This window comes from Saimiri boliviensis, chromosome 7 (genome assembly GCF_048565385.1).
Source record: "Saimiri boliviensis isolate mSaiBol1 chromosome 7, mSaiBol1.pri, whole genome shotgun sequence".
Lineage (NCBI taxonomy): Eukaryota > Metazoa > Chordata > Mammalia > Primates > Cebidae > Saimiri > Saimiri boliviensis.
Genome location: NC_133455.1, coordinates 65,150,579 through 65,178,473, shown reverse-complemented (window position 1 = coordinate 65,178,473; position 27,895 = coordinate 65,150,579). Strand labels below are relative to the sequence as shown.

The following is a 27,895-nucleotide window of genomic DNA, read 5'->3' as shown; positions in this document are numbered from 1 at the left end:
AGCCTGCTTCCAGATTTTATAAGTTCCAGTTTATCTTGAATTTTCACCCTGCTCTCTCGCTAAAGCATCCTTTGTGGTGCTGGGGATTGTTTTGGACCTTTCTTGCCTTTGACTCCTCCCTCTTTCCCTGCCCAGTGATTCAAACCTATCCTGGGTATGACGGTCAGCTGGTCCCATTCCAGAAGGACCACACTCTCCCTACTCAGACCTTCTTCTTACTCATCCCCTAATTGTTTGGCCCCAAACCAAGCTCAGCTCTAAGCACTTAGTGAGAATACCTAAATACTTTTCAAATAAGAGAACAACACTGAAGAGGAGATGGTTGAAACCCAGTTTATTAGACCAGAGGCATGCGTCACCCAGAGCCCTGCCTGCTGTTCCCCTCTCCAGTGCACACTTTTTGGCCTCATTCCTGCTTCCCTCTGGGGAGGTATGATCTCTGAAAAACTCCTAGGAATCAAGAGTTTCCAAAGATCCGATAGCCATACTCTCCAGCTCCAGGCCAATGCACAGGTGACCTGCCCATAGGTCCTGATCTGGGATTGGAGACCAAGACACATCTGGGGAAAGAAGGCCTGGAGAGGGGTTGGGGCTCAGGCCTGGGAGGAGTGTCTGGTGGAGGGAGGGGGGTGGCCCTCCACCTCACTTGTCTCTCATTAAGACAGGGAGGGACAGAACAGCAGAGCTTTCAACTCCTCCTCTAGGGCCTCTCTTTCCTCCCAAGCCCACCTCACCAGAAAATAAAAGTGGTGGGCTTGGGAATCAGGTGAGAAGAGGTGGCTGGGCACCCAGAAGGAGGAAAGGCCACTGACTGAGAACCTCAGCTTCTGCCTGTCAGCATCCCACTGCCCCAGCTTCAGGAGTCGCCAGTCCCCAGCTCCCTTCCGTCTCTGACACGCTTGGCTTAGTGTTCAGAGCAGACCTCCATCCCCTGGGTAGGGGCTATTCTATAGCAACCCCTTCCCTGGGGATGCCACGGTCAGCTGGGCAAAGGGCAGCGGGATAGGAGGAGCAGGGGAAGGGAATGTTAAGGCTGCAGGGAGAGCTGAGGGTGCCCAGGTTCGCGGAGAGGGTGAGGCCAGAAAGAGGCAGAGCTTGTGATTCACAGCTTCCTTTGTCGCCACTGAGACAGTGCAAAGGTTACAATGCGCGTGTCGTCTCCTTGTGCTTCTCAGAGGGATGTGTGTACACAGTACAGACACCAGGGGAGAGAGTCCAACTCTTTATACAGGCGAAGGCATTCAGAGACCAGGAAGGGGGCAGAAACACAGAAGGTAGAAGTTGGGGTGGGAGAATGGTTCTCAGAGACAAGAGGGGATGGGGTGAAGACAGACAGGACTGGGGAAAGTATATACAGAGATATAGCAATATAGAGTCTGTATCATATAGAAATAGAAAATGCAGATGAGGTTGTTGAGAGAAGCAAATGAAGTTGGGGAAGAGGATGTGGGAGAGTTCCATAAGAAAATTTATGGACGTGGCCCTCTACAGGGGCCTCCGGGAGAGGGACCAGCGAGGTTGGGCACCAGCGCCCTTCTCCCTGAGCTGGACGCTAACCAGCCAGGTCTTTTATGGGATGGTGAGGGAGGGCTGCCTCTTGGAATTTCTCTCCAGCAGCTGTGGGGCTGGGGTAGGGGGGGAATTTATAAGTATCGGGATGTAGCCTACAGCACCAGGGCCACATCTTGTCCCCATTTCTACTTCTTCAGGGGATCCCCGACCCCCATGAGATTCCGCATGGTGTGAGAACGTGGGGCTGAGGTTTTAGTTCCTGCCAGGAGACTTGGGTTTGGGGACAGTCACTGGGCTGAGAGGATCTCTTAAGGCTGGGGAAGCTGCCCTCCCCCACACTAGCCCTCCCTCTTAAGGTACATTCTCTGGTTTGGGGCCAAATTCCAGGCCCCAGGGATCCCTTCCACCCCTCACTGGGAGGGGGCTTTGGTGACTGGTGGCAGCAGAATGTAGGTGGACACTCAGATGACAGCCAGACAGACAGAATTCAGGCTGGGAGCTAGGGGAGGCAGCATGGAGGAGAGAAGGGCAGCCTGAGATCCCTTGCCCCATTCTCCCTTTTTCGTTCTTTTTTAGATTAGTTTTGTTGAATGTAAAAAGAATGGGATAGAGGCAGGGAGAGGACTCTATGGTCAAGACTCCTTCCTCACCACAGACAAGAAGAAAGATCTGCCCCGGAGTGTGGGGAGTCCCCAGGGCAGATGTGGGGGCAGCTGGGAGCCCCCTCCCTCTCCTAGTCCTCCCCATCTAGGCCTTTGGTTCAGCGGCCTGCGGGGCTCAGCAGGTAAAGTCCTCGAACGTGCCTCGGGCCGGATGGTGAGGTAGGATGTTGGCAGCGTATGTCATCCCGGCAGGGTGGCCCCGGAGGCTCTCGCATGGGTTCTGGGGGAAGGGCACAGGACAGGGACGGGTTATCCCTCGGAAGGGCCTCAGGTAGTGCTGGGGCGTTGGGGAGGCAAAGGAGAGAAGGTGGTGGCAGAGGCAGGTGGGCGGGGGTGGACGGGGGTTCCTGGGGCGTTGGAGGCAGGGGCAGGCCGGAGGGTGCCCTCGCTCGCTCCCTCACGTGTCTTTTGACGTCGTCCAGGCTGAGGGCCACGCCCTTGTCTGCGCTGCTCCTTTTGGCCTCCTTCTGGCACTTTCCTCGTCGGCACAGCTTGTGCTTAATGACCTAGGACCGGACGGGGCAGGTGGGCGGGCTGGGCCCCGCCCCCATGTGGCCCCGCGCCGGGCTCCGCCCCCGCTTACCTCGTAGGCGTAGTCAAAGAGCTCCAGCACCGTGAGGATGCTGGCCCCGATGAACAGCCCCATCTGGCCCCCGATGTCACCTGCGGGGTCGGGGGCCAAGGGGTCAGGACACCGTGGGGGCAGCAACAGGGCTTACTGGGACTTGGGCAGGCAAGTTGTATTCTCAAAGGGACTGGCAGCCTTCGCACAGAAGGATCGCTCAGCCAGATTCAAGTGGAATTTTTATTTTCTTCCCTAAACTTAGTTCTGCATTTTTCTACCTTTCTAAAACGAGCAAGTGTTTTTCAGGGAAAATAATCATTTACAAAATACCACAACTCTCTTAGTTTTTGGGTGAATTTTAGGGGCATATGAAATACTCTCCACTTCCATGCCTATCCCTCCCTCATGTCCACAGACCTGTCTTTTCTCCTATGCCCTAAGAGAAGGCTCAGTCCCCTTCCTCCACCACTTACCAAGACAGCAGGGTTTGGGGAAGGGCCTCTGGGGTGGAGGGCCCTCATGGGACAGAAGTGAGCACCTTGCTTTTGGATGATAGGGAGCCACGCCATCCCCATGGCATGGGAAGGGGACAGGTGCCATCAGCAGCTCACCCAGGAGCCCTGCAATCTCATAGGCCTTCTTCTGCTCAATGGTCTCATAGTTGAGGACTTCAAAGAAAATGTCCAGCACCAGGATGTTCTCCCTGCACAGGGGTTGGGGGAGGAGACCTAGGTTCAAGTCATACCTCTGTCTCTTACTAGCCAAGTGATCTTAGCAAGTCAGCCTCTCTGAATCTCAGTTTCCATGTCCATAAAATGAGATGCTGATGGAGATACCTGCCTTTTAGGGTTAAATGAGATGCCACATATGAAAAAATGTTCTGCACTGTATGCAGTATGCATCAAGTATAAGGCGACTCTGGGTCCAACAATAAGGATGAAGAGGGAGGAGAAAGGGCTGCTTCCCCTGCTTATTCTGGCTCGATCTTCCTGCATACCCACCCTAGATTCTTTGCTTGTCTCTTGGACCTTCCCTGTATTGTCTCAACTTCCTCCTGCCTGCCAGCCCCCACCCCCATCAAACCCCACTCATACACTCCACAGTCCCAGCCCAAGGGTCTTGCTCTACCCAGCCAGAGCCCTTACCCTATGTATTGCTCAGACTTGTTGAACTTCTTGGCCAGGTACTTGGCTGAGGCTTTGCTGGGGATCTTGACCATGGACAGCTCCTTGCCATAGCGGGTCAGGTTGCAAGGCATTTCACACACGCAGTACTCCTGGTCCTTCTCCACCAGGAAGTCTGCACTCAGCCAGGTGAGAGGTGCCAGTTGAGTGGTGCCCTTCTGCTAGCACCTTCCCACATGCACATCCTAGCTCTGCCCAGAGAGCCCTGGGCTCCTTTCTCTTTCTGTGTTCTGCCGGGATGTCAAACTCTGCCAACATCCTACCTCACCATCCAGCCTGAGGCATGTTTGAGGACTTTACCTGCTGAACCCTGCAGGCCACTGAACCAAAGATGTAGGTGGAGAGAACTAGGAGAGGGAGGAGACCCCCAGCTGCCCCCTCACAGCTGTGTCCACCTTGTACTAACACTCACCAAGCCTCCCCATGGATATTTCTTACTCTTATATCACTTTCTCAGGGCCCTCCAGGGTCAACTGGCTGAGGGGCTGATGAAAGAAGACGAAGCCCATCCCCAGATGACCTCTGTTCATTTTTCATAGGAGCCTCTGAAGATGCTATTCTCAACTTTATTGATTATTATTATTATTATTTTTGAGACAGGATCTTGCTCTTATCACCCAGTCTGGAGTGCAGTGGTGCAATCTTGGCTCACTGCAGCCTCTGCCTCCCAGGTTCAAGGAATTCTCCCACCTCAGCCTCTGGAGTAGCTGGGACTAGAGGCACATGCCACCACACCCACTTTTTTTTTTTTTTTTTTTTTTTTTTTTTTTTGTATTTTTCGTAGAGATCGGGTTTCACCATGTTACCCAGGCTGGTCTCAAACTCCTGGGCTTAAGCTATTTGCCCACCTCGGCCTCCCAGAGTGCTGGGATTACAGGTGTAAGCCATCACGGCTGGCCATTCCCAGCTTTAAAGTCAGACACAGGAGAGGCTGCAGCCCGGTCCAGGAGTTATCTGAGGCTTCTGGGAGCTTGACCTGAAACCCTGTGCACATGGCTGTCAGCACCTTTTCCCTCCCCCAGACTGCCCCAGGCCAGGGGCGCTCACCCAGAGCAGGATCTGCACACTCCTTGTACTGCTCTGGAGTACAGTATGGGGCATCCCCTACAGAGGAGAAAAGACAGTGATGCAGGATGGGGATTCAAGGGGTCTGGTGACAGTGGTAGTACCAAATAAAGGCCTAGAAGGTGTGAGCTGGGAGAGGATGGGAGGGGAGGACTGGTTGGCCCCATGCTGCCCCAGAAGTGACCCATTCCCAGTCCATACCTTGTCGACCCTTCCCGCCCATCCCTGGAGGTGAAGGCAGGAACTAAGGTCAGAGAGACAAGAGCCAGATGGGTATGGGATGGGGTGGGCTGGAGCTGGGGTGGGGAGATTGATATGGATGGGGAGTTAGTGAAGGGCGGCGGAGGCCCAGGGGCCCCAGGAGTGTGCTCGGAGCCTCGGGGCCTGACCTGGCATGTGCACCATGCGGCAGTTGCAGTTCTCCACCAGGTAGCGGGTCTCACAGTCGATGCGGCAGGCGGTGATGCTGTAGGAGTCGAAGAAATCCAAATCCGAGTCCATGGTAACAGCTTTGCAGGTGCCCCAGGGCGGGGGCAGGTAGATGAGCTGCTGGGAGAGCCAGGGAGCTGGGGGAGCGTGGGGCCTTCTCCCCAGATCAGCTTGATGGACTCCTCTGACAAGACGTGGATCTCTGGAGTTCTGCCCCCCTCTCCCTCTGCAGCCTCCGAAGGTCTCAGAGTTTACAGAGCATTCTTGTTCATTCCATCACTCATGCTTCTGACTAGCCAGACTACCATCCAGGTCCTCGCTCACCTGTCCTTCCCATTACTGATTGCCCGCCACTCCATCTGGACCCCTCAACACCCCACCCCAGGACCAGCCTCCCATGGCCCTCTCACCCGCTGCTCCTGGCAGGCCACAAAGGTCTGGAAGCCTGGGGCCACGCCAAAGCCCAGCTGGTCGATGAAAGGAGGTTCATCCTGACTATGGATCTGCACTTTGATGCCTGCTTCGAAGGATGTCTCGTCTAGGGGAATGAGGGGTGTGTGGGTTGGGAGGCTCCTGACTCCCTAATCCCCTTCAGACCTGGGGGCATCCTACCTCTCCTGGGAATAAGCATAGCATACACTGGGGCTGGGGTGGGGGAAGTCTATAGGGTCCTAGGCCACACCCCAGCCTCCTTCTGGGTTTACCAGCTCTGTGCTGCTCCTAGGACCCCTGTATCCTACAAACTTCTTTTCTTACCTGGCTTCTGCTCTGCATCTTGGTGTTTCAAATACTTTCTCCCAGAGTATCACTGTCTCAGATGCTCTCCACTTCTCCCCCCACCTTTCTCTCTTCTTCCCCATCTCTCTCTGCCCCAAGGCCCCCCGAGACCCAACAGGCAGGCAGCCTGAGAAGACAGGGAGTTATTTATAGAGTGAGTGGCGGCTGCTGATGGAAAAGGATGGCTGGTTACCTTGGAGAGTAACTGAGCCAGGAAGGGGGAGTCAGAGAGAGATGAGTGTGGAAGTCAGGTAGAGTCAGTGATGGAGATGGTGAGATGCTGGGGGCAGAGGGAAAAGCCCAGGCCCTGCCCAGGTCTCACGGTGAAACCCAGGAATCCTCTGGCAGAGACTGGGGCCTAAAGCCATTCGGAGGGGCCCCTGAGAGGGGTGACGTACCAGTCTCCCCCCACACAGGCAGGTACTCGTCCTGCTGGATGTCCAGCATGATTTCCAGTCCATTGCCTGTCCCACCCTTCATGGTCTTCAGCCGTGGCCGCCCATCTCGGCCTGAGTTGAACGTGTAGCACTTTCCATACCGTGTGAAGACCTGGCGGGGGCAGAGCGGAGAGCCTGAGAGTCCTGCCAGCACCTTCTGCTCACCAAGGGCTGTTCCCAGCCACCCCAGCTTTAGGATCTCAACACCCTTTGGGGTGTAGCCCAATCTCCATTTGCTCCCCTCTCCCACCTGTTTCCCACCCTTCCTTGCCCTCTGTGTGCCCTGGATAACTGTTCCTTGTAGGGAGCTTTGCCTGAGCTCCTTTGCCAGCTGCATGGGCTTCTAGTTGGGTTTGACCATTGGGAAGTTATCGGTCATGGATCAGAAGGCAGGAGGAAAGACTGGGGTATGAGTCCTTCCCCAGCCCTGCCTCCTCTGTAGCTCTAGTAGCAGCTTAGGCCCTCCATGATTACGAACCCTGCCAGGAGGGCTCCCTGCACAGCACTGTCTTCTTTCGTGCATCTTTGGCCCAGAAGTGATTAACGATTTCCTAATACTGCTCGCTGCCTCAGCCCGCCTCATTGGTCTACTTAACCCTGCCCACAGCTCTGTCAACAGTCCCTTTGTTAAAGTCTTCAATTGAATCACCAAGGGGCTGTCTTTTTCCTGCCAGGACCCTGAAACATATGCATTTTCATCACCAGGATCCTATCACAGCCAGATCCCTGGCCCCTGCTTGGGACCCTTTCCTCAGGCCCAAGCTCCTGAGGCCTCCGCCTCCGAGACATCGCCTCTCTTTTCCTAGATTTCACTCTGGAAATCTGAAATTCTGCTTTCCCCAAGACCCAAACTCAGTTTTTTGTTTGTTTGTTTGTTTGAGATGGAGTCTTGCTCTGTTGCCCAGGCTGAAGTGCAGTGGTGCGATCTTGGCTCACTGCAACCTCTGCCTCCCAGGTTCAAGCGATTCTCCTGCCTCAGCCTCCTGAGTAGCAGGGATCACAGGTGTCTGCCACCACACCTGGCTAATCTTTGTATTTTTAGTAGAGACATGATTTCACCATGTTGGCCAGGCTGGTCTCGAACACCTGACCTCACATGATCCGCCCACCTTCGCCTCCCAAAATGCTAGGATTACAGGCATGAGCCTCTGTGCCCGGCCAAACTCAGTTTTTTGGTTTCCTTCAGCCACTAGCCCGTTGGGTCCATCATTATTCCATTATCAGCACAACCTGAAGGCAGACCCAGTTGCCATGCTAAGGATCATGCTCAACCACGCACCAGCACCTCTTCTCCCAGCACTTGGGATTGAGCCCCCATGGCATGGCATGTGTGTTAATGCTTTTGCAAAACTAGGAGTGCCTCAGAAGCTATCTCAGCCCTGGGGGCTCTCTCCCCAGTCTTCTCCCCACTCCATGCCCCAGTGCAGCCCTGGTCACAGTGCTGATTACAAAGCTGCAGAGAGATAAGTAAACCAGTTGTTCTTGGCCTTTTCCCCACAGCCTCCTTGAATGTCCCCAGGTTGGGGTGGCTGTGCTTTTACTACTGCTGGATGATAACGAAGTCCACAAAACAGGTCACGAGGTGAGTCAATACAGCCCAGAGCAGGGGAGAGACAAAAGAGTTTCAGGCCAGATTGGAGCAGCAATGGCAGCGGGTTACTAGGGTATAGGGTCTTTGTAGCCTGCCCCTTCCTAGAACAGCCTCTCCACTGTCCTCCAGAAAAGGAGATATACTCCCCATTTTGTGGGTGAGGTCCAGAGATGAGGCAAAGAGAATTCCAAGGGTTCCTAGTCCCCAGCTCCACAACCAGGTCTGTGACACCCAGCCACAGGCTGCAGGTGGGACACGTGCCATGCCTGCACTCCATCAGGAGCTGTATGGGATTTAGAGGTGTCTGAGACCAGCTAGCACCCCTAGCCTTGTGCTGGCTCAGAGGACTGGGCTGCTGTAAAGTGCATCGCTGCTGCCATCTGGTGGGCCTGAGTGAGAAGTGTCTGCTCTACCCTCAGGCCCAGAGGAAGCCTCCCTGAGGGCCAGTGGCTCAAACCCCCAGGGCTCTGAATGCCTGCAGTCATTCCATGATGCACGGGTATGATGACACACCCTGCCCCTACACTAGAGAAGCGGTGGAGGACCTGGGAAGGCCTGGCATCTGGGAGCTGGTGCGGCAGGGGAGCAGTCAGCCCAGACAGACCTAGAAGATGAACAAAGGAGAGACAGTGGGGTGCCAGGTGGCCCACTAGCAGGGAAGGTCCTAGACCCCTGGGTGGGGGGCCAAGCAGGAGGACAGTTCCCAGTGAGAGCTTCTCCTAGGAAGAGGGTCCCTGGCTACTTAAAGCTGGGGATAGGGATATGATTTAGAGACCTTTTATTTACCCTCAAATACACACACACACACACACACACACACACACACACGAACACACACACAGAGCTGGTGGCGGTGGGGTGCCCATTGGAGGGCACAGGAAGACCAAGTGAAGACGCACTGAAATCCCTGCTGCAAGAGCTGCTGACAAGGGCATTAAGGGGTGGGGATGGGGGAGGTCCCCACCCCTCTACTGTCTCCCTTTCACCCACTTCTCTTGTACCGCTAGAGACCAGGCAACACCTGCCCCAGCTTCAGTCTATGGGTGCCAGTCAAAATAGCAAACAACTGGCCAGGCACTGGCGTTCACCAACAGATCAAAGGTTGACCTCACAGACGGAGCAAGGTCCTGGGCCCTGCTGGACCATGAGGACGTCTTGGGAAGGACAAGTGGGGCTGGAAGACACACAGGGGCCAACTCAGACAGATATATTTCAAGTTTCTAACAGGAAAAGCAGTACTGGTGTGGACCTGGAATATCAGCCCAGCTCCAGGCCCTGGACTCCCGGGTGAGCTCTGGCCTGGGTCAGCCAGCTGAGGTAGGGGGCAGCACAGTCATCAGCCCCAGCCCCAGCCCCAAGAGATGACAGTCAGGGAGAGCCATGGCAGACACTCTCGGGGCGCTGTGTCAGGCATGGGGCCCCACTCACCACTGAGAAGTTGTGAGGGCCGCAGGGCCCCCCTTGGTAGGAGCAATAGAGCAGCATGTCCTCCAGCCGGTGGCAGGAGCGATTGTAGAAGCGATGCAGGTTAAAGGGCTCCCCAGAGAAGGCCTCAGGGCCCGGTGGAGCGAGGGGCACCCCAGGGTCATCACTTTCATCCAGTCCCAGCATGGGGGCCAGATAAAGCAAGTCGGGGTAGCTGAGCTGGGACAGCCGCACGGTATTAGTGTTGCAGAGGGTGACCGCTGGGAAGGCCAGCTCCCTGGTGGCCACTTCGTTTAGCAGGGTCACGTGTGGGTAGCTGCGGTAATAAGAAATGCGGTCCCCTACCTGGCACAGGAAGGCACCCAGTGCCAGGACAAAGGCCACTGCCCACAGCGCCTGCCTTGGCCCCGGACCCCCCTCCACAAAGATGTGGTTGGTGCCGTGGAGGGTGCAGCTATTGGCGAAGGCCACCAAGTCCATGGGTGAATGCCCCTCGCTGGCCTCCTTCCTTGCTGCTTCCCTTTCCTTCTCCTCCTCCTCTTCTGATTCTGAGTTGTCCCGCTGCTGCTGATGGTGGTGGGGACCCCAGATATCTCCCAAGGGCCCCGGGGCCTCCTCTCCAGAGGAGAATGACATGGAGCAGAAGATCTGGATGGGCATCTTCTCCAGGGGCTTCCTGGTGCCAGGGACTGGCAGGTGGAAGGGGGAAGGTGCCAGAGGGGAAGGCAATGTGACCCTGGCAGAGTCCGGCAGAGCCAGCCACCCAGCTCGTTAGCCAGGTCTCCACAGCCCGGCCAGCCGTCCTTCCTCACAGGGCCTCTGTGGTAGTGTGGCTGGGGCGGGGCATGGGAGGAGGACCAGCCTGCCCTGCCAGGGAGGGCGCGCATCTGGGCCGATGAATAATTGATGGCAGTGGGAAAGGGAGGCTGATGGAGAGCAGGGGGCTGGAGTCCCTTTCCTGTCACCAGCTCCAGCAGCACAGAGAGGGCTTAGGATCGAGTGGAAACCCTGGAAAAGCCTAGGGCTGGGGTTCGTGGAAACCACCCCTCCCAGGTGAGGAGGGATCTGGCGCCATCCTTTGCGCTCACTGCCGTGAGGATCACAGCATCAACAGTCCCTGCGCCCCCAGGACACAAACAACACAAACTCATGCTCTCTGTCATCCTTCAGTCTGTTCCTCAGTGCCTCCATCCCAATTCTGGGTCCTCTCCCTATTCTCCCCTGGTCCAGTTATTCCTCTGGGATACCTGAACCCCCCAGGACCCCCCAACTGGGCACTCTCTCAGACCTCCAATTCCGCTCTCGTTTCCTTTGGCCCATAATCCACCCAAGTATTGCATTGACCCCCAATTCTCCCAATCTACCGAGACCCCACTTCCCTTTCAATTACTCCTTTCATCCTTAGCTCCTTTCCGATCACTGTCCTGACCCCAATTTACTTTTCAGTTACTCCCTGAATCCCCAATTCCCTGCAATCACTCCCTGCCCCCAAGGTCCCTCTAGCCAGTCCCCACCCTGTTTCTCTTCTCCTCCCTCCCTGGCCCCCGCTCTACTTCAGGTCAGCATTACCAGCCCTCATCCCACCCCCCATGCTGAGCTGTATTTTGGTTCGTCTCCTCTCCCTCACCCCTCCTGTGGCTTGTGGGCCAGCCCAGGTTCCATTAGCAGCAGTCTCTCACTGACCACAGACTCATTTCTGACAGTTCCCGGCACTGCGGGGAGGTACCCTGTCTCCTGCTGCTGGAAAGCTTCCTGGCAGATCACCACTACCCCTTTCAGCTTGCCCCCCATTCCCCAACAATTGAGGAGCTCGAGGAATTCTCTGGTGGGTGGAAGAAACTGAGATCAGTGCTGGGCGAGGCGGGGGAACCTGGGTCAGGTAGAGAGTATCGGGAACCAACTTGGGGTTCCCCCCAAAACCCTCAGCCTTGCAGACTCCCGGCCTCTCAGTCTCTGAGGCTCCCCTGCCCCTAATTTACCATTCCCTGCCCCCAGGCTCCCGGGCCCTCTGTGTCCTCTGATTACTCAGGGCCACTGGTTGAGGAACTTGAGCCATCAGCCAAGTCTCCAGGGCCAAGAAGGTGACCTGAGGGGAGGAGGGGAAGGGGGGCAGAGGGGAGGGAGGTACAGCAGATTAACTCCTTCTCTGCAGGGCCAGAGGAGGAGCCTAGACTGGGGCTAGACTGGGGCTAGACTGGGGCTAGGTGGGTCTGCTTGCGCCTCCCCGTTCCTTAAGCATCCCCTAGCCCCAGGCCACATTCTCCCTCCTCCTCCTTTCTTCTCCCTCCCTGCTCCCACCATCTTCCCTTCTCTATTTGCAGAGACCCTAGAGTGTGCTGGGGATGAGAGGCAGGGTGCCAGGTTCTAGCAGAACTGAGTGATGTGGAACCTTTGGCCTCAGCTTTGCTTCCAGGGACAGAGAGGTCCCCTAAGTGGTGCCTTAAGCTCTGGCCCCTCTCCATCCTTCTGCCGCTGCCCTCAGACTGGCCTCGTCCTCTTTTGCCGAAACGGCAGCTTCTCAATGGGCCTTTGCCTCCTCGTAGTTTCTCCCCACCATTAGTCCGTGCGTGTGACCCTGATCATTCTTCTGCTTAAAGACCTTCTCTCACTCCCCACTGCCTCCTGTCAAAATTTAGTCATCTCTTGTGGCTCCACAAAGCTGAAAGCAATGCAATGTACTCTCCACCCCAGGCCAGCATCCAGCCGCCACGACCCGTCCCCAGACACACGAGACATCCGCCTTCCTATGCCTTCCCTGGACTCCATCTGGAGAATTCCTACTCATTTTTCAAGACTCTACTCCCATGCTACCTCCTCCAAGCAGCCTCCCCGGACTGCACAGGGCCCACTCAGGAAATGGAACTGAAGGGTCCAGTTCTCCTCAAGGCCCTACAGCTGTGAGTAATGACCGAGAGTAACAGAGCAGGACCAAGAGACCATGTGCAGGAACAGGAAGCAAGGAAGGCCAGGAATACCCAGGGCAACCAGAGATAAGTCACTGCAGAGATTAGGAGAGACCCCCCCCCCCAACCTTCAGCTGCTGTCCTCGGTCTTCTCCTGCCTGAACCCATGCGTCCTGTCCCATGTGGGTCTTTTTCCTGCCTGCCAGATCTTGAGCTCTCAGAGGGCAGGGCCTCCTCCTTTGCATTCCCCAGGAAGCGCTTCAGAGGGGATACTTCCAGACTTGGGTGGAGTGGGGCTGAGGCATGGGCGGAGGAAGCTGCAGCTGCCCGTATGTTCCCACTAGAGGGCACTGTCCCCCTCCTTCAGACGTTTTGGAAGGGGAAGCGGATTGATTTCCAGAAGGAAGCAGCTAAGGCAGCGAGAGCTTCCAGCTTTGGAGCCCCAGCAAAGAGAAGGGTATGCACACACAGACAGCGCCAAAGGACAGTAAGTTGAGTGCAGCTGAATACCTCTTCCCCCACAGCAGCCAAGACCACGCTGCACATCTGCACATTACCACACAGACACACAGCCCTGGTGTGGTAATGTGCTACCACACACCCCAACACACACAGAGACACACCCTGACACACACACCCCAACACACACAGACACACACCAACACACACACACACCAACATACACACAGACACTCCCCAACACACCCAACACAGACACACCTCAACACACACATACACCAACATACACAGCCCAACACACACTCCAACATACACACACACACCCCAACACACACACAAATACCAACACACACACCAACATACAAACTGCAACACACACACCCCAACACACACAGACATACCCCAACACACACACACACACCCCAACACACCCCAGCACACACAACTTAACACATACACACACCAACATACACAGTCCAACACACACTTCAATATACACACACCCCAACACACACACCCTAACACACACACACACCCCAACACACACACACCAACACATACACACCAACATACACACACTCCAACACATTCACCCCAACACACAGACACACCTTAACACACATGCCAACACATACACCCCAACAGACATACCCAACACACATACACACACCAACACACACACAGACACCCAACTGCACATCCTCTCTCCTCCATCACCTGTATGCTTGTTCAAGCAAGTGCTTATTCTTCTAACATTCTCTCCCATCTTCATCTCATTCAAGTAATGGGGAGGTGAGGAACGTGTCGAAGGGCATAACCAGAGGGCCCCTGGAGAGGCGCCCACGCAGACACACACACACAGAGCTGCACTCAGTTCTGAACTCTCTGTCCAAGCAGGCAACCCTCTGCACCCAGACCTTCTCTTCGGCAGTGTGTGCTGACTGAGCGGTTTCTGACTTTTTCTATGTCTCTTTCTTCATTCCAGCCACCCCTCACATCCGTGTAATGCCTCATGATTTTCTATTGTTATCTCATGGGATCCTTACACAATCCAGTGAAATAAGCAGGTATGAGCAACTTCACTCTCATCTGACAAGTGAGAAGACTGAGCCACACCAGCCTGTTCAAGTCTCAGGGAGAGCAAGAAGTGGGCTGGAGGCTGGAATGAGGTCATCTGTCTCCAAATCCCTTGCTTCTTCATTCTCACATTTATTCCTAGTGGAGAACAGATCGTGGACCTGCCCTCATGGACTGGACCTTCATGGAACTTACCTTCTAACAGGGGAGACAGACATCAATTCAAAACTGAAAAAAATAAATATCTAATTGCAAACCATGATAAGTGCTATGAAAAAAAAATTTATGGCTCTATCAGAGTGAATGACAGAGGGTCCTGACCCAGACTGGGGAATCAAGGAAGCTTTCTCTGAGGAAATGATGTTTGAATTACAGTCTAAAGAATAAAGAGGAGGCTGGGTGAGGAGGTTCACACCTGTAATCCCAGCACTTTGAGAGGCCGAGGTGGGCAGATCACTAGAGGCCAGGAGTTCAAGACCAGCCTGGCCACCATGGTGAAACCCCATATCTATTAAAAATACAAACATTATCCAGGTATGGTGTCTGTAACCTCAGCTACTTGGGAGGCTGGGACATGAGAATTGCTTGAACCCAGGAGGCAGAAGTTGCAGTGAGCCGAGATAGTACCACTGCACTCCAGCCTGGATGATAGAACGAGACTGTTTAAAAAAAAAAAGGAGAGCCAGGCGCGGTGGCTCAAGTCTGTAATCTCAGCACTTTGGGAGGCCGAGGTGGGTGGATCACGAGGTCAAGAGATCAAGACCATCCTGGTCAACATGGTGAAACCCCGCCTCTACTAAAAATACAAAAAAATTTAGCTGGGCATGGTGACACGTGCCTGTAATCCCAGCTACTCAGGAGGCCGAGGCAGAATTGCCTGAACCCAGGAGGCGGAGGTTGCGGTGAGCCGAGATCGCGCCATTGCACTCCAGCCTGGGTAACAAGAGCGAAACTCTGTCTCAAAAAAAAAAAAAAAGGAGAAAGAGGAATAATTAGGCAATGGTGTGTATGTGTGTGTGTGCGTACGTGCGCACGCACGCGCGTGTCTGTGCACATGTGTGTGCAGTAGCATGTGCCCCTGTGGAAGAGGGGGGTATTCCAGAGAGAGAACAGAGTGTGTGCAAAGGTCCTGAAGGAGAGATATGAGAAGGGGCAGGTGTGGTTTGAGAGGTGGGTAAAGGCAGGGAAGACCCAAGTCACTCAGGGCCTTAAAGGCCACAGTGAGGATTCTGGCTCAAGGACAATGAAATACTCGGCGTGGAAGGATTTCAAGTGATCACAGCTTTGTTTTGAAAAGACCCCTCTGAGCCGGGCGCGGTGGCTCAAGCCTGTAATCCCAGCACTTTGGGAGGCTGAGGCGGGCGGATCACGAGGTCAAGAGATCGAGACCATCCTGGTCAATATGGTGAAACCCCGTCTCTACTAAAAATACAAAAAATTAGCTGGGCATGGTGGTGCGTGCCTATAATCCCAGCTACTCAGGAGGCTGAGGCAGGAGAATTGCCTGAACCCAGGAGGCGGAGGTTGCGGTGAGCCGAGATCGCGCCATTGCACTCCAGCCTGGGTAACAAGAGCGAAACTCTGTCTCAAAAAAAAAAAAAAAAAAAGAAAAGACCCCTCTGGCTGCAGAGTGAAGGATCTAGAGGGGCTGCTGGAAGGCCTGTCAAGGAGCCACTGCAGTGGCCCAGGTGAGGCATGCAGTGGCCCAGGTGAGGCATGCAGTGGCCCAGGTGAGGCATGCAGTGATAGGACGGCCCAGAACGGAGGCGGGGAGGCGCAGAGTGGAGATGTTTACGAGGCAAAATTGGCAGATCCTGTCAAGGCAGGTGAGGGAGATGGAGCATCAGGGCTGATTTCTGGTTTGCATGATAGAGTGAACAGTGGCATGGCTCACTAGATCAGGCACACAGGTAGAGAACTAGTTTGGGAGTTACGATAATGACTTTGGTTTTGTGCATGTTGGTTTTGAGGAGTCTTAGGGACATCCAAGTAGAGACGTTAAGTGGGAAATTGGCGACTGGGGCTGATGCTAAGAGGAGAGAGCTGGGCTGAGACATAAATTTGGCAGTTGTCAGTGTGTAGATGGTAATTGAAGTCATGAGTGAATATGAGACTGCCCAAGAATAGAATATAAAGTTTAAAAAAAGATAGAAAAAAAAGGTCTGATTTGGCAGTATCCACTAAAGCTAAACAGAATCATACCCTATGACTTAACCATAGCTCCTAGTTATATTCCCAAGAGAAATGAGTGCATATATCAACCAAAAAACATGAGCAAGAATGTTCATAGTAGCTTTAGAGATAAGAGCCAAAAACTAGTAACAACCCAAATATCTAGCATCAGTAGAATGGATCAACTGTGGCATATTCATACAATGAGATACTATACAGTATCAAACAAGAACCAACCACGGCCACACACAACAACATGGCTGAATCTCACAGACATAATCGCGAGCAAAACAAAACAAATAGACACAAAAGAGTACATACTGTATAGAGGATACACATATTCCAGGAAGTTCAAGCATGAGTGAAATTGATCTCTACTGATAGAATAGTGGTTAACGTTTGTGGGGTAGCATTGACTAGGAAACAGCCTGAAGGAACTTTCTGGGGTGCTGGAAATGTTTTATATCAATGTAAATACATACCAATGTAATATACAAAATGCCACATTGTAAGACATACCAGTGTAAATATTCTTCAAGCTATAATACTGGTGCATTGTACTCTTAAGATTTAAAAGAAGATCAGAGCTTGGGACTGAGCCTTGAGTAGTGACAACACTAAATGACCAAGTAGAAGAAAATGAACTGGCAGAGACAGAGGAGTGGGTAGACATCGGAGGAAAACCAAGAGAGTATGATTGTCAAGAAAGGGAGTAGTTCAAAAAAGAGGTGGTGGGGGCCTGGTGTGGTGGCTCACACCTGTAATCCCAGCACTTTGGGAGGCTGAGGCGGGTAGATCACCTGAGGTCAGGAGTTCAAGACCAGCCTGACCAACATGGAGAAACCCCATCTCTACTAAAAATACCAAAAAAAAAAAAAAAAAAAAAAAAAATTAGCCAGGCATGGTGGTGTGTGCCTGTAATCCCAGCTACAGGTACGAAAACGTGGGAGGCTGAGGCAGGAGAATCGAGAACCCAGGAGGTGAAGGTTGTGGTGCCTGGGCAACAAGAGTGAAACTCCGTCTCAAAAAAAAGAGGTAGTAAGCAACTATTTTGAATGCTATTGAGAGATTAAGAATACAAAAAGAAATGTTTGCTGGATTTGGCAACACGAAGGTGACCACTGGCCTTAGCTAGAACCATTTACGAGAAGTGGTGGGGACAGGGAAAGAAGGCAGCCTGGAGTGGATCAGAAAGTGAGTTAGAGGTGAGGAAATGGAAACAGTGAAACAAACACATCACTTTTAGGAACTTCGTAAAGGGAAGCAGAGAGATACTATGGGAGCTGGCAGGTGCTATGGAGTTGAGAGCTATGTATGTTTTAGTTTTTATCTTAGCACAAAGACTGATGCATAGCAAGTGTTCAATATATGTTAGCTGTCATTACAGCTATGTATTTTAAGACGGGAGCATCTTCAGTATGTTTCATTGTCAATGGGATGCCATTTGAGAAGGAGCGACCAACTGTAGAGCAGGCAGAGACAGAATTAGCAGGAGAAAGTTCCTAAAAAGGCAGAAGGGAATCAGATGAAAACACTAGGTTGAGACTTTGTCCTAGATAAGATGAATGTTCCCTTCCAGGGCTTGGTACCCAGAAGGACAAGATCTCGTCTGAGGCTTCTGTTTTCTCAGTGAAGTAAGTGGGAGGCAAGGTCATCTTCTGAGGGTGAGAGAGGAGCTAGGAAGGATGACTGAGAAGAGTGGCGAAGTTTGCAGTAGTCACTGGGGAGAGCAAGTTGACCAGGAAAACACAGTGGGGTTGCCAGGAATCACTGCACACTCATTTAAGGGTGTTGAACATGAACACAATGTGATTTTAAGCTGCCCTGGTATGTGACTCCCTCATGTAGGCCCTGGCTACCCTGGTGTGACCCTGGGGAAAGTCAGTGGTGGGTTCATCCAAGATTGGCACTTGGCCTGATGGTGCAATGGAAAGACAGAAGCATCAAAAGACAGGGCCTACTCAACTTAGGGATGGGATTCCTAGGGTCTCTACTCTGCACCCTTTCTTGCCCTTCCTGCCTCCCCACACTGCTTCTGAACAGAGCACCCTCCTCCATATACACTCCTGCTCCTACAGCCACACACAAAGAACCTGGATTTAGGAGATCTAAAGTCAGGGTCCCATTCTGTCATTTCCCAGCTGTGTGACCTCAGACAAGTCACATAACTCCTCTGAGCCTCAGTTTTCTCTTCTTTCCAATGAAGATGTTAACTATTTCCTACCTCCCAAGAATTATGAAGATCACATGAGCTAAAGTAAAGGGAATTTGTCAGTTGGAAAGCACAACTGAAAGAGATGATTAATTTTGCTGGTATGTGCTCTGCATGCAACCAGAGGTTTGCCTGCACAAAAGCTTTCTCGCACAGCCATACACAGCTGCAAGGCCCATACACCTCCACATGCGTCCACTTCACATGCTACATCCACACTCTCCCCCGACACACACAGAGGTGCACATGTATGCTTGCACACTCAGGGTGCCCATGCAATTAGGGTGTTGTGAGGAAGTCTGAGATGACTGCTGTCCACGGCCAGGGCCACTGCAGCAGTCTCACCCCCAGGGATGTTCTCAGCTTAGCACTGAGAACATCCCTGGGGGTGTTCTGACCTGACACCAACTACAGACACACAGCACTATGCTGCACAGCCCAACTCCTGGGCCTCCAGTACTGTCCGCCAAATGGAAGGTATGCAGAAGGCTGGGAAAGGGTTTTCAATCCAAGAACTCACGGGATCTCCAAAAGATCACACTGGCCCTCCATCTCCCTCGGGAGTAGCCTTGGAGAGCCTGGGATGGCAGAGTGTCTATCCTTGCAGTGCCTTAAGGCAGCTTCCCTTTGAGGTGAATACACAGCAGCATGAAGCTGATTTTTAAATATTCTATGAGGAAGATGTCCAATTCCTGTGTCCAGGTTGGTTGGCACTGGACATTCATTATACATGGGGCAGCGTGGGCTTGGCCAGAGAATCCCAGAGGAAGGGCTGCCCCTCAATAAAAAATAATTTTACAACCTCCTGACAGGAGATTGGGCTTAGAAGCTAAGACGTGGGGCCAGGTGGAACTTTGCCCAAAATAGAGACCAGGAGCCCTAATGCCCAGTCCCATCCTCCACCCAGCTAGGCACCCCTTCTCATTCTCACTGTCTCCTTCCAGCTTTGCCTCCCAGAAAGCCCACCCAAGGGTTCCAACTGGGATGTTATAGGTCAGAGGGTAGAGGGTTCTAGAGTGGCCACCTCAAACATATAAGTAAGGGAACGCTTGGGGGTGGGGGTGGGCAGGGGCTGGTCAAGGTGGAAGAATGGCCGTTGCCGGAGGGAATTGGTCAGCTGATTTACTGAGGTAGGGAGACACCAACACATTCTACGAACCTGGCATTTTCTGAGAGGCTGAGCTTGTCTGGGGAGATTGGGAGGACTCCCCCTGGATGTTGAGTCTGCTCATCTGCAGCCGGTTCCCCCTTGTTCTGACGCCCACACCACCTGGCCTCCTTAGTACCACTGCCATGGCTCTCAGCCCCGAGCTTCCTGAGCTGCCCTTAACTGCCCCAATGCAGGACCTGGCACAGGGAAGTGGCACTGTCTGCTCTGGGAATGAATCCACTGGAGCTTGATGCTCCTCTAATCCCAGCTTCTCATTCCGAATATTCCATCTCCCTCGCCATCCCGTGAGAATTGAAATCACTTTCCACAAAACTGAAGCACACTCAGAAGCAACCTCCACCCACGGCAGAAGGTTCCAAGCCTCTCTGTGGTCTCCTCTTCTGCCTCCTGGACACACTGGTATGCCGAGGCCACAGCTAGGAGCTCTCCACCAGCTGGGCAGTGACAAAGGCCCAAGGCTTAGAGGCGCTCCTCCGCCTCAGCCTCCACTTCCAGGCTTGGCCCCAGAGACACTTAGTGACTCAATTCCCTATTACTTTAGCCAACAGCCCAGAGATCAATTGGCTTAGAGTAGCTCTTAGCTGAAAGCAGTCTGAGAGAGGGGTGGAGTCAGCAATGGCTGGGGTCTGGGGAGAAGGGGAAGAGGTGAGAGAGGAAACGGGGTTACCCGAAGTATGTTTGTGTGTATCTGTTTCTGAGGGAGAAGGAACAGGAGCCATCCGAGACCCCAACCCAGGGCCCACCTGCTGGATTCCTGCAACTACAGTGGGGTCTGCTCCTGGCTCCTCTCTCCACCCACCTGTGTTCAGTTTAGACACTTCCTGGGAGGGAGGGACAGATGAGAAGAATAAGGCAGGAGGCGGTAGCCATGAACCCCTAGGGCGGGAACCCATCCCCCAAAAGTTCATGATTCCCATGAACCCCTCCTCCAAAGCTCACGTCTCCAGGTCAGCCTCTTCTTCCCCTCTGCAATCTGCGTGTGTTCCCTCTTCCCAGCCATGAAGACCATCAGGCCTCTGGGTGGGGCTGCCCCAGACCTCCCTTCCCTTCTCCGCACAGCAGTCTGGGCGGCCTTTCACCTCAGCAGCCCCTCCACTCCCTGCCTAGCTGGAGGGCACAGACCCCAGTAGTAAGGTCAGGCCCTCCCAAAGGACTTCTGGTCTGAGCTTCTATGGGGTGGCAATGGGGTGTGGGGATGAGGGGTGAGCCCTGGGGATGAAGAAGCTCCATGCTAGTCCTGGCTCTTGCTGGGTGCTGTCATCCCTGGCTCTCCTGCTTTAAGATCACCTCTTTCTCCCCACCCGGGTCCCAGGATCAGGCACCCTCGGCCACCTCTGGTTGCGGCATCTTACTTCCCTAGGTGCTCCTGGGATGCCTGGCCCCCTTCGGAACCTCGCAGCGGGTTGCAGGGGAGGCTTCTGTGCTCGCCTCCTTCACTCCACCTCTTCCCTGGGAGATTCCGGTCTCCAATCCAGGGTCCTGAGAAGGACTCCTGTGGACCCCCCAGGGATTCCTGTCCCGCCATTGCACCCTCCTGAGAGAGATTATGAGCCACACCATACACCCACCCCAGCATTTCCACTCTCCGCCCTCTTCTTCCTTCTCTTCCAGGGCCCAGAAATGAATTCCTGCTTCTCTCTCCCTAGGCAAAGGGTCTGGGTCTCAGCGGAGGAGGTGGCCTAGGGCAGACTGGGCAACCATCTGCCAGCCCCCTCCCCGTGCTGCTGCTCAGCATTCCGGCCACATCAGCTGCTCCCACTGCCAGGGACAGATAAGGTGCAGCTGGAGGCTGGCACCAGCTGCGACTATGCTCACTCCCCTGGCCCCCTCCCAGACACCAGCAGACAGCTGCACCCCAGCCCCCCTCCATGGAACCCCTGCCCTGCCTTGGCCTGGTTGGCCTCAAGGTGGGGCAGGAGAGAGGAACTGCAGACCCCGTTGCCTTGGCAACAAAGCACCCTACCGGGAAGGAAAGGAGGTGGCCGGGAAGAGGGGGCCTTGTGGTTGGGCCATTACTGAGACCTTCTCAGCCAGGTTGCTGTGGGGATACTCCCTGCCCTGCCCTTCTGCCTCTTCTCTCCTGAAGGATTGCCAAACCAGTCTCTCCCAGATTCAGCTAGGCTCCCCATATTCACCCCCACCCTCCCAAGCTGCCACACCTGGGGGATGGACCCTGGCCAAATGCTCTGTGACCACCAAGCACTCCCTGGGGTTGAGCTGGATCCAGAAGCACATCTGGAGAAATGCCTGTTACTGCAGATTCTTGTCAGGGGAGCAGGGGTCTTCGAGTGACCAGAGTAGCCTCCCTGAATTGTCCTCTTATGCCTCCTCCAACCAGCCTTGAGAAACAGGGTTCTTATTGTTGAGATGAGGGTTGCCCTTAGAAATCCACAAAAGAAGGGCTGGGCGCGGTGGCTCAAGCCTGTAATCCCAGCACTTTGGGAGGCCGAGGAGGGTGGATCACGAGGTCGAGAGATCGAGACCATCCTGGTCAACATGGTGAAACCCCGTCTCTACTAAAAATACAAAAAAGTAGCTGGGCATGGTGGCGCTTGCCTGTAATCCCAGCTACTCAGGAGGCTGAGGCAGGAGAATTGCTTGAACCCAGGAGGCGTAGGTTGCGGTGAGCCAAGATCGCTCCATTGCACTCCAGCCTGGGTAACAAGAGCGAAACTCCGTCTCAAAAAAAAAAAAAAAAAAAAAAAGAAATCCACAAAAGAAGAGGCTGGGTGTGGTGGCTCACACTTGAATCCCAGCACTTTGGGAGGCCAAGGCAGGCAGATCATGAGGTCAGGAGATGGAGACCAGCCTGGTCAACATGGTCGAACCCCGTCTCTACTAAAAATACAAAAATTAGCCAGGTGTGGTGGTGGGGACCTGTAATTCCAGCTACTCAGAAGGCTGAGGCACGAGAATCACTTGAACCTGGGAGGCAGGGGTTACTGTGAGCTGAGATAGCACCAGCCTGGTGACAGAGTGGGACTCTTAATTAAAAAAAAAAAAATCCACGAAACAGTCCACACGTGCTCTTGCACACTATATTTTGCAAATGCATTGATCAAGGTCTTGGACAGTGAGGGGTGAGGTATCCCCACAGCAATCTTGTTGGTCTCCAGCAGCTTCTTCCCTAGCTACTGAAAGAGCAGCCAAAGCCCCAACCACGAGGCCTCTCTTCTCTGACCACCTCTTTTCCTCAGTGAAGTACCTCTGCTCTGAAGGCTGCAGAAGATGTTAATATGGTCTCCCCTAGACCCTGACCCTATAGATAGGTGTTTTCTATCAGTGCTACATCTGCCCAGGGCTAGACACATACTCCCAACACACCTCTGGGCCTAACAGAGAATGGCAAGTATGTTAATCATGAGACTGACTAGAGAAGGGAGAGGGTGGGGCATCAGGCAAGGAGTGTGGGAGCCCTTAGGACGGCGGAGCTGGAGGAGAAAGGGCTCCCAGGCCCTTCTCCACTGGGGAGGTGTCAGACGTGGACTCCAGCCAGACGCCCATCTGTGTGGGAACATCCCTATGGGTAGAGCTCTTGACATGGAGAGGGGCTGGCAATGTAATCAACTAGAGAGAGGGAGGGGTGAAAGGTTTGTGTCCAGCAAAATTCAGGGTCAGGTCTTTGACATGGGCTGCCAAACAGCAAAAACCTGGTCTTCCCTGACAACCCAGAAGCAAGAAGGGGCACAGATGGGGCTGCAGGGTGCTAGCCTGTGTGTCCCTCCCCTACAGTAAGAGGAACAACTCAGACTGCTCCAGAACTTTGTGAGCCAATCACATCTCTATCTGACTCCTTAGAATGGTCCACTCAGCATGGACCAATCACATCTCAGCATCTCCATTACCATCAGCCAAACGTTATCTTAGCATCACCACTTGGAATGTTTCTGGACATGATGGACAGATGGAGCCTCAACTGAACAATTTTTATGGACTAACTGCCCAGATTTACATCTCAGCACCTCCTCAAGTTGAGCCATGCAGTTCCCTCCCTCACCCAACACTACAAACCATTCAAACTAATAGGTTTTCTCCGTCTTTCTCAGGGGTCTCTCCTGCTTGTGTGTTGGGTGTGTTGGAGGGAGGGGCTCTGGCTTTTGCTTCCACCTTCACCTACAGTCCTACTACTCTTGGGAGCATCATTTGTGAGACTGGGAACCCTCTGGTCTCAAGCTCTGGGGAACCCAAGACCCTCCTGTTATGAAGGAGGAAAAGAAGGAAGGAAGCGGTTCTTGCATCTCAGCTAAGCTCCCCATCAGCTTGGCTCAGCAAAGAATTTGGTCATGTAACCTTTGTCCAGCAGGATTGACAAAGGCCCATGAAACTGGTCTGCAGAGCAAGGCTTAAGGAGATTGGGAAGTCATGTGTAATCTCAGCAGGAAACACTAAGTATGACCATGGCATCGTCCTTTCTGCACACAGTTCATGTTCCCATACTGCAGGAGGAAGCAAGCAAGCAGGGAGAAAATGGGCAGGAAGAAGGGAAAGGATCTGACAGCAGCGTAGGCATGGAGAGCAAAGGGTCCTAGAAAAGACTGGCCAGAATTTGAAGTGGACACAATAACTCCGGGGTCCATGATATTCATGGAAAGAGTAAAGGACATTTTCAGCTTAAAGAGACATGAGTTCTGATCCTGAACCTGTTATCTGTCACTAACTGTGTGAGCTTGGGTAAATCATTCTGCTTCCCTATGTCTCAGTTCATGCATCTGTAAAATAGAGGTAATGTGATTATGCATCAAGGGGATTGAGGGGATCCTAGAAAGCATCTGAAAGAGTTACAAGCCCTGTCCACTCACTTGGTGGTGGTGTTTCCACATGGCTCCAGGGCCTTTGGTCTCTTTGCCATCCGGTCCAGAGTGTAACCCTCAGGAATTTGTGTGACTTGCCCAGGGTTGCCCAGCACATCAGATGCTAAAATCGGTTTCCCTACAACCTCTCTGAGGTGCTGGCCTGAGGCAGCCACATCTGTGGGGTGTGATGTGTTTGTGGGGCATCTCCATTTTAAGATGCAAAGGAAGCCTCCAGGGCAGCCACGACTGGATATCCCGATGGCCTTCCTTTCCCCAGACCCTGGCTCTATGGCTCTTGCTGGCAAGCAGGGAACCTAACCAAACAGTGTATGTGTATATGTATGGGGTGCAGATGGCATGGAGGAAGTTACTGTCCAGCTATTTAAGAGGTTTCCCTTGTGCTTCACGGTGCTTCTCAAACTTTAGTGTACACTCCAGTCATCTGAGGATCTTATCAGATGCAGATTCTGGTTCAGTAGGTCTGGGAAGCAGGGTGGCAAAGTCCTGCATTCCTTTCAAGCTCCCAGTTGATAGTCCTGGAGCTCACTTCAAGTAACAAGGCTTACCCACCTCCCTGCTCAGCTCTGACACCTGTGGCCCAGAGGTAAGCTTGCTGGATTTGTGGCTATGCCAGGCCACGTGTGTGTGTGCATATGTGTGTGTGTTGTGCACTGTAAGCTCTCTCCTGCCATCACGGATGCAAGGCTGAGGCTCATGAGTGCCAATGTGCCCCTGTGCTGAACAAAGTCTCCTTTTACTAGAAGCAAGTCCCAGAACACACAACTTCCTCTCCCAGAGTAGCAGGCATCTAGAGAGGCCCAGCCTGCTCCTTGTCTCCTCCTCCTCCTCCTCCTCCTCCTCCTCCTCCTCTGTGAGCCAAGCTGACTCACACCCCACACCAGGAGACTTACCACCTTGAAGTCTTCAGCGCTACAGACCTCCCCCCGGAAGTGGCAGGAGAGCAGCATGTCTCGAATGTCGTGCCCAGCTCGGTCGTAGAACTCACGCATGTTGAAGGGTTTGGGTTTGAAGCTTCGGAAGTTGGCTTTGTCCTGCAATATCTCCAGCTGCTTTTCATCTGCCATCTGTGTGTCTGGTATCTCATACCTGGGGCCCAAGGGTGAGTGACACATGGGTCAATACAGCCATCAGTGTCCCAATCCCAACTTGGGTGAGCAGCCTCCAGCCCTGGGAATCAGGTCCAGGTGTAGGCAAGGAAGGAGAGCTGGGCATGCAGAGGATCTACCACATGGGTCTGAAACGACAGAAGGATCTGTAGTGGCAGCCCCGGGGCAGGGCATGTCAGCACATGGGTGAGAGGAAGCATGGATAAGGTAGGCAGAGAGATAAGGCAGGGGCTGTGGCTTTTATACTGTAGTCTCCACCCTTTAAAGATGGTCTGTCCCCATCCCCCAACTGATGAGAAGGTCAAGACAGAGTGGCCAGAACGAGGGTAAAGCTCCTTCCAGAGAGGGTGGCAATGTCTCACACCTCAGGCTGGGGAGGGGCCAACCTGTTTTGGACTATGCCGGGATCAGAGGCTGGGTTCCCTTAATTGGGTGCTCAGCAGCACTCCAACTCCTCTGCTGTGAGTGGCAGGTTTGTGGGTGGTGGGTTAAAGGGCAGGGTTGGCTAGGCTCTATGGTGGGTTAGGGAGGCAGACACCCTGACTGGAACTCACACAGCTCTGGGAGTGGGGCTTGGCGGGGGGAGCCACCCACCTGTTGTTGAGCAGAGCCAGCAGCTCTCCGGCATGATACAGGTCATTCTTGGAGACTTGGCTAAAGCGGAACTCGTTGAGGTTGCACAGTGTGACAGCAGGGAAGGTGAGCTGAGAGGCAGCCACCTCGTCGAGCTTGGTGACGTGGTGGTAGTGGAAGTAGTACTGCACACGCTCCGTGCACACACACAGCAGCACAGCCAGAGAGCCCAGGAAGCACAGGGCCCACAGTGCCCGCTTCAGAGACAGCCGCTCGTAGGAGAAGATGTGGGCCAGGCCGTGCAGCGTGGAGCTGCTGGCGAAGGCCTGGATGCTCACCGGCTGGACGCCACCCACCTCCTCCTCCTCGGCCTTCAGTTCCATCCTTGTCCAGGGGATCCTGGGGAAGAAGAGAGGGACAGTCTGCCATTGTCCTAGGATGAAAGTCCACATGCGGCCCCTCCACATGTGTCCATCCAGAATCCCCATCTCCAGAGGTCACTACTCCTCGGCGGAAGACTTCCCTGCTGTACAAGCTGAGAGGTGGCTGACCAAGGGGCATATTCAGGGTTCCTCCAAATACAGAGGCACAGGGGGTCAGGTCAGGCCAAGAGAATGCTCTCCCAGGGAAGCTTCGCAGGCTCAGGGAGACCCCAGATACAGTCATTCGAGGTTCAGGGGGAAGTCCTGATGCTCCCGCAGGCAGGCGCAGGAGTTCCCTCCAGATGTGGGGTCACTCTGGGACAAGAATGTCCACCCCATCCTGGAGATAAAACTTGCCCAGATGGGCTGACCCCAGGGTAAGGAGCTCCTCTCCTGGTCACTGGTATTCCCAGAACTGGGGGGTGGTCCCCGGATCAGAAAACCCCCAGGGAGGTGGCTACCTCTAGGGAAGGGCCCAGCCTGAGTCCTCACCTGCGGGTATCTCCAGTTCTCTTACAGGCGCAGGCTGTGTGTGTGTATGTTGGGAGTAGGGGGTGGCTGGCTGCCCGAGGTGGATGTTTGGAGGGGGGGCGCGGTTCCCTATGACAGCGAGCGTCCCCGCCCCGGACGCACCCCCACCCCTCCAGTCCAGCTTCTCGTCGCAGTCAGATACCCCACTCGGCCCCCGCCCCCCTCCCCAGCCACCGATCCGCCCCAGCAGCAGGGGAAATCCAGAGGGAGGAAGGAGAGTCCCGGCTTCGGGGTGCCAAGGAGCCCCGCGGCCAAAGGCGGGGGTATCGGAAACCCACCTGAGGGGGCTTCAGGAAGCCGGCAGCCGGCGGCGGGTCCTGGGGCGCGGGGCCAGTCGCGGGCTCAGCGCCGAGTCGCGGAGGGGCTCATGGCCCGGGGCCGGCGCCCGCGGCCGCCGCGGCACGCCGCGGAGAGCCCTGCAGGGAGCGGCCCGCCCGGCACGGCTCCGCTCGGATCTGTCAGTCCGCCCGCGCGCGCTGCCTCGCTCGCTCGCTCGCTTCGGCTCGGTCCGCCCGGGCTCGGCGCGGTGCGCGGTGCTCTCAGCCCTGGGATCTGCAGGGATCCATCGTCCGGCCGGGAGGCGGCGGGAGGGGAGGGGGAGGGGAGAGGGTGCGCGTGCGCGTCTACGAGTGTCTGCGAGGCTGTCTCTGGGCCGGTGTGCGCGCGGGGCCCCGAACCAGAGAGCGGGACCCAGGGCTCCCTGCGCCGCCTCGCCCCTCCGCGCGGCCGCTCTCGGCGGCGCTGCCTCTCTCCAGTCCCGGAGCCGTCTCCCTGCCTGCGAGGCCTTACGGCTTGTGTGTGTGCCTGT

At 54.4% G+C, this 27,895-nt stretch overlaps 1 protein-coding gene and 1 pseudogene across 4 annotated transcripts; both read right to left on the bottom strand.

Moving 5' to 3' along the window:
* Positions 1-317: 317 nt before the first annotated feature.
* LOC120365074 (uncharacterized) lies at positions 318-2,259 on the bottom strand (annotated as a pseudogene).
* Positions 318-27,895, bottom strand: ASIC1 (acid sensing ion channel subunit 1). Of its 4 annotated transcripts, XM_074402623.1 has the most exons (13): positions 27,366-27,895; positions 26,156-26,533; positions 25,346-25,541; positions 6,882-6,974; positions 6,593-6,743; positions 5,828-5,955; positions 5,378-5,534; positions 4,971-5,027; positions 3,885-4,038; positions 3,351-3,442; positions 2,758-2,837; positions 2,576-2,680; positions 318-2,394 (listed from the first exon to the last, which is right to left on the bottom strand). In XM_074402623.1, the coding sequence occupies exons 2-13, from the start codon at positions 26,515-26,517 to the stop codon at positions 2,290-2,292; spliced, it is 1,680 nt and encodes a 559-aa protein (XP_074258724.1). In that variant the 5' UTR covers positions 26,518-26,533; positions 27,366-27,895; the 3' UTR covers positions 318-2,289. The 4 variants fall into 4 exon arrangements, with proteins under 4 accessions (XP_074258724.1, XP_074258723.1, XP_039328362.1 ...); XM_074402622.1 differs by lacking the exon at positions 6,882-6,974 and having other exon boundaries at positions 5,378-5,537; positions 27,366-27,893; XM_039472428.2 differs by lacking the exon at positions 6,882-6,974 and having other exon boundaries at positions 27,366-27,892.

What these genes read in the sequence shown, in the direction of transcription:
- ASIC1 (XM_003939151.3), bottom strand. Translation starts at nt 10,307, where the DNA reads ATGCCCATCCAGATCTTCTGCTCCATGTCATTCTCCTCTGGAGAGGAG. An exon ending in CCGCATGGTGCACATGCCAG is followed by an intron (nt 5,028 to 5,377) that starts GTCAGGCCCCGA and finishes TCTCCTCTGTAG; the next exon opens with GGGATGCCCCATACTGTACT. An exon ending in GTGTGCAGATCCTGCTCTGG is followed by an intron (nt 4,039 to 4,970) that starts GTGAGCGCCCCT and finishes GGCTGAGTGCAG; the next exon opens with ACTTCCTGGTGGAGAAGGAC.